This window comes from Lithobates pipiens, unplaced genomic scaffold (assembly GCF_037356315.1).
Source record: "Lithobates pipiens isolate NorthernLeopardFrog02 unplaced genomic scaffold, aLitPip1_a1.2 Scaffold_1, whole genome shotgun sequence".
NCBI lineage: Eukaryota > Metazoa > Chordata > Amphibia > Anura > Ranidae > Lithobates > Lithobates pipiens.
Genome location: NW_027507685.1, coordinates 239,810,177 through 239,816,452, shown reverse-complemented (window position 1 = coordinate 239,816,452; position 6,276 = coordinate 239,810,177). Strand labels below are relative to the sequence as shown.

Here is a 6,276-nt window from a genome sequence, read left to right as displayed (position 1 = left end):
GCCCCGGCGCTGGGAGATCGTCGGGGGCCACAAAAGATATGTATGTCCAAATAACCAAGCGGGCCGTTCAAAACCGGGCCGCAGGCCGTGATAGATTGCCTGGTCTATGAGGATCACCTTTACTCCATTATGCCCATTGAGGGCTATAACTATACTCTCGTAACTATAACTATCCTCTAGTAATGGCTTTACCTACAACATATTTTAATATTATATAATACTTGGGGATTACTAATACCTAATGGTGTCCACTATAATCACAAATATAGTAATATTTTCCATGCTCCTATATTTAATACTTGATAAGATGTTATTTTCAGACACATATATAATTATACATACTCATTTGCTTTATAGTGGGCGTTAGGTGCTTCTCCAGCATTTCTGGTTCTCGTTTGATCCAATATACTCTCCATCTCCTGGTATTCTATATATCCTAGTGCACATGTTTACATTGATTAACTCTTTAACACTCTCCTCTTTATTTGAGAGTCAGCACAATTCAATCTTTATGTATGCTTCTTTATGTAGACATACTGCAGACATGCATACTATAAGTTCTTTTACTTATTTTTTTTAGGAACCCCCATTTTAGGCTTCAGTGTGCTCATTTGGCCGGCCTCTGACCTTGAGGCATGAGAACTGGTGTTTGACCCTTCTAGTGATTCCAATACTAATTCTATGCGAATAAATTTCTGTTGATGCTCCTTTCTTGCCTTGGGATATTAGCCTCACTGACATATTAACTACATGCTGTCATCTCTTCGTTTTTAATGATTATGACTTCAACTACTGAAAAGATGATGCATATCTTATTAAGAAAAAATATTTCTCATCCTAAAAGTTCCTGATTATATATTTTTCCTCCTAATGAACCTCTCCTCTTCTCTTTGCACCCCATGAAGAAAGAATTTCCCAAAACGCGTTGGGTGTAGGGAGGCTTCATTATACCTGTATCTGTTATGGTGATATCAAATGACTGCGTTCAGTAAATCAATGTTTAATTTTTTATCATGTTTAAAGAGGGATTCCACCTAAAAAAAAATATTAAAAGCCAGCAGCTATAAATACTACAGCTGCTGACTTTTAATAAATGGACACTCACCTGTCCCGGGTTCCAGTGATGCCGGCAGCCGAGGCTGATCGATCGCTCGGCTCTCGGCTGCTGCCGTCACCATTCTAGGTGAGGGAATCAGGAGGTGAAGCGAATCGGCTTCACTTCCCGGTTCCCTACTGCGCATGCGCGAGTTGCGCAGCGCAATAGGAATTGTCCGCGCTGTCACTGGGACCTGTGTGTGTCCCAGCAGACAGCGCGGCAGGGCAGGAAATGACATCGACTCCCACGGGAGTCTATGCCCGGAAGTGGGTGTAAATACCTGTCTTTGACAGGTATCTCCACCCCCCTCCCCCCTGAAAGGTGTCAATTGTGACACCGGAGGGGGGGAGGGTTCCGATCAGCGGAAGTTCCACTTTAGGGTGGAACCCCGCTTTAAATTTCAACAAATAAAAAAACTTTTTACTAAATTACTTTGGTATTACTCAAAGTAATTATTATTCAAACAATGTGTTGCCTATAAAGTCCACCTAGGGGAACCCTTTCTTTTTCTAATGTCTTCAGACAATTCTTCAGTTCTCAGCGCCAAGGTCTGATCGGTTCCAGCAACCAGCGCCAGCGTCTGAATTACATGGTGCAGAAATATCTAGGGTCAAGATCAGACTTGGAGACCTTTCCAACAGAACATCCACTGGGTTGCTGGGTCTTGAGGATGGACCACTGGCCAGAGCGTGCTCAATATGCTACTGGCCTGTCCAGCATCCAGTGTTCTTTCTGAACGCACATTCAGTGCTACTGGAGGTTTTGTAACCGATCGAAGAGAGCACCTGTCCACAGACTCTGTTGATGGACTCACATTCATAAAAATGAATCAGTCTTTGATCACCAACTACCAAGCACCTGATGCTGATGTAACCAATTGATTTTTCTATGGATGTAGGATCCCTTGAAGACTGCCTATGCTGAGTGACTATCCTATTATGCTGAGTGACTATCCTATTCCTCCTCAATCTTCATGATGATAGCTTCTAAGAATATTTTTGGTTCAGGGCACCACCACCACTGCCTAAGGCCCAATTTCTTTGCCCCTGTTTAACAGGGATGTGTAATTAAATTTTTGTATCAAATATTTCACAGCAGGGTTTGTTCCTGCACTTAACAAGAGTATTTGTGAGGGATTGCCGTGTTGTGGCACCACCACCACTGCCTAAGGCCACATTTTTATGCCCCTGTTTAACAGGGGCGAGTAATTACAATTTTTGTTGTAATATTTCACAGCAGGGCCCATTTCTACGCTCAACAAGAATATCTGTGAGGATTTATAGTGTTGTGCCACCACTGCCAACACCACCACCACCGCCTAAAGCCCAATTTTTCTGCCCCTGTTTAACAGGGGCATGTAATTACTATTTTTGCTCTAATATTTCACAGCAGGGCTCATTCCTGCGCTCAACAAGAGAATCTGTAATGGGTTAGTGTGTTATGGCACAACCACCACTGCCTAAGGCCTAAATTATCTGCCCCTTTTTAACAGGAGCGTGTAATTACAATGTTTGATCTAATATTTCACAGCAGGGCCCGTTCCTGCTCCCACCATGAGTAACTGTGAAGGCGTACAGTGTTGTGGCACCACCACCATCAAAGGCCCAATTTTTCTGCCCATGTTTAACAGTGGCATGTAATTACAATTCTTGATATAATATTTTACAGCAGGGCCTGTTCCTGCGCCCACCAATGGTAACTGTGAGGGCTTACAGTGTTGTGACATCACCACCACCAAAGGCCCAATTTGTATGCCCCTGTTTAACAGGGGCATGTTATTACAATTCTTGATATAATATTTCACAGCAGGACCCATTCCAGCACCCACCAAGAGTAACTGTAAGGGCTTACAGTGTTCTAGTACCACCAACACCACTTTTCCACATATATAGTATATAGGGCAGGCCGTACAGTACATACAGGTGGTCCCCTGTTTTTGAACATCCGACTTATAAATGACTCCTACTTACAAACGGAGGGAGAAAACAGGAAGTGAGAGGAAATCTACCCCTAGGAAGGGAAATTCTCTCCTGTAAGAGTTAATATGGGAAAAAAGTGTCTCCACTGATGCTTTATCCCTAATCCTTGTTTCCCTAATAACCCAAAATTTTCAAAATCCAATTGTCATTGGGAATGAAAGTGAGGTGAAATCTTCTGAACAGGGGCACAGACAGCAAAACAAAAGTTACAGTGGTGATAACCCTTCCCTATATTATCCAAAAAGTTGAAAAATAGATTTTTTGGCTGGAGCTACACTTAAAAAATGTACCTGTTCCAAATTACAAACAGATTCAACTTAAGAACAAACCTACAATTCCTATCTTGTTTGTAACCCAGGGACCGCTTGTATACTGCTGTTCAGAGTACATATGGCCTGGGGGCCCCATGCCTTTTTTTTTAAATTTTGGTGCGGGGTTCCCCTTAATATCCATACCAGACCCAAGGGGCCTGGTAATGGGCTGAGGAAGGGGGGGGGGGATCTCATTAGGAATCTTAAACAATATTTTTTTTAATAATTACTTCATTCCAAGTATAAACAAGTTGTAACATTTACTTTTTTATTAATGTTATTCATTTTTTATTACACTTGTCTTAAAACATGTCATTATTCCTTTTATGGCTAATTTGACATCTTCATTCTTTAGGCTGTATATCATGGGGTTTAATACAGGAACAATAGCTGTGTTGAAAAGCGAGAACACTTTATTGGATTTTATATTGTCAGTTGAAGCTGGCCTAAGGTACTGGCAGAAAAGAGTCCCATAAAGAAGAGTGACCACCATCAGGTGTGACGAGCAAGTGTAGAATGCTTTACGTCTACCTGAGTTGGTAGGGATTCTCATTATTGTAACAATAATGAAAACATAAGAGATAAAGGTAAGAACAAATGGGGTTAGGCTTAAAAGGAATATACCTTCCGTGAAAATCAAGACTTCCAGTCCAAACGTGTCACTGCAGGAGAGTTCCATAACTGGTTTCATATCGCAGAAGAAGTGATTGATAACATTGCACTTATAGCAAGAAATCCGTAACAACAACACAATGTATGGTACAATTGCAATAAATCCCATCAGCCAGCTCACCAAGAACAACGCGGAACAACTTTCAGAGTTCATGACCGTCACATAATGTAAGGGATGGCAGATGGCTATATATCGATCATAACTCATCACTGTCAGTAGGAACAGCTCGGTAGCAGTGAGTGATGAAAAGAAGTAAATCTGAGACATACAAGAATAGAAAGAAATCTTTTTATCCCCTGTTACAAACATGGCAAATAGATTATGCTGCGTAACTGTAGAACATGACACATCCAAGATAGCTAAGTTACAAAGGAAAATGTACATGGGAATGTGAAGATGAGGGTTCATGTACACCAAGAGAAGAATGAGCAGGTTTCCACCAAGAGCAAGGAGATAAGTGAGAAGAATAAAAATAAAGGTGACAATTTGGTGTTCTGGCACATCAGAAATCCCTTGAATGATGAAATAGTTCCAACTTGTCTGATTCATCATCTCCTTTGCTTTGTTTTTGATCTGGAACATATATTGTAAGTAAACAGTAAGTATTTTAACAAACGTAATATTAGATACACCACTGACAACTATGTTATCTTTGAAGCAGGGGCGGCCCATCTATTAGGGGGCGTAGGGGCACTGCCTCCCCTTTCCACCCCCGCTGCCACCACCTAGTCATGCGTCTGGCCCCTTTCAAGAGGAAATAAACCCTGATGAGTTTACTTCCTCTTTCATTCCCTGCAAAGGCAAAGCATAATGGACTACTATGCATCGCATAGTAGTCCATTATGTGTCACTTACCTGACACAGGAGCCAGCGAAGTCACCGCTGTCCCCTGTAGTCCGCCGCATCCATCTTCTCGTGGGGTCTGGCAGCTCCGCCGCTGTAATTCGGCGAAGCCGTGATGACGTCACTCCCGCGCATGCACACGGGAGCCGAGACACGCGGCATCTTCGTCATCGAGGATGCCGTGCTCAGTGCGCCTGCTCGCCGCTGTCTACGGCGCATGCACCGTAGACAGCGGTGCCCGTCTTCGGGCAAATATCTCCTAAACCATATAGGTTTGGGAGATAGTTCTTGGACCTACAGGTAAGCCTTAATCTAGGCTTACCTGTAGGTCAAAGTGGTTTGTAAGGGTTTACAACCACTTTCAGGACACTGGGCGCATGAATTACAGCAGCGGGGGGGGGGGGTTTAAGCACCTGATTAGAGCCAGAGGCACTAATAGGCTTAAAAATAGGGTGGGCACTGGTCACAAAAGCATTGCGCTTGAAGCCTACCCATGTGCGTTAGAATAGCGAATGAATATTAACTATTCTACCACTGTATCGCCTCTCCACCAATCAAAAAGCACGGGTCTGATACCGTTCCCGATTGGCTGAAAGGTCAGGTGTTCCTATTGGACTCCTAGGAGGAGGAGGAGGAAGAGGAGGAAGATACACAGCAGAAGCCGCCATAATACACAGGAGGAAGAAAGAAAGCCGCCGCTTGCCAGACACGCTGCCTGCCTGCTTCCTAGATGGGGTAAGTGCGGGGCTTTGATATCCCAACCATCCTCCCCAAGGGGGGTTGCCACCATCCCACCGGGGGGTAGTTGTTTGCCCCCCAAAAGAAAAAAACACCAGCCGCCACTGCTTTGAAGGTTCTTCCAGATCATGGTATAGATTAGTTCTCCCCAACCTTTTCAAAATGGAGGAATCCTTGATAATATTTTCTGGTCCAAGGGAACCCCACTAATATATATAATATCTACAGCTCATGGTACATTAGTGTGATGGAAACTGGGAAGATGGCAACTAGGAAAGGATCATTGTTAACGGTGATTACTTAACTGAAAGGAAGAGACTGCTCATTGCTCAAGGAACCCCTAGCAACCTCTGAAGGAACCCTGGTTGAGAAAGGGTGGTATATATAATAGTAGCTAGTCTTTAAAGTGGGGTTCCACCCTAAAGTGGAACTTCCGCTCATTGGAACCCTCCGGTGTCACAGTTGCCACCTTCCAGGGGGTAGGGGGGTGCAGATACCTGTCTAAGACAGGTATTTGCACCCTCTTCCGGGCATAGACTCCCACGGGAGTCTATGCTGTTTCCTGTCCCGCCGTGCTGTCTGCTGGGACACACACGGGCATAATATTGAAACTAAAAAATGTCCAACGAAAGACCA

The 6,276-nt window shown here is 43.7% G+C and overlaps 1 protein-coding gene across 1 annotated transcript; it reads right to left on the bottom strand.

The window, feature by feature from the left end:
• Positions 1-3,663: 3,663 nt before the first annotated feature.
• LOC143987822 (olfactory receptor 6C1-like) lies at positions 3,664-4,731 on the bottom strand. Its single transcript, XM_077486870.1, has one exon. It carries the CDS (start codon positions 4,729-4,731, stop codon positions 3,664-3,666), a length of 1,068 nt encoding a protein of 355 aa, XP_077342996.1.
• Positions 4,732-6,276: the final 1,545 nt, after the last annotated feature.

What these genes read in the sequence shown, in the direction of transcription:
- LOC143987822 (XM_077486870.1), bottom strand. Translation starts at nt 4,731, where the DNA reads ATGGGCCGCCCCTGCTTCAAAGATAACATAGTTGTCAGTGGTGTATCT.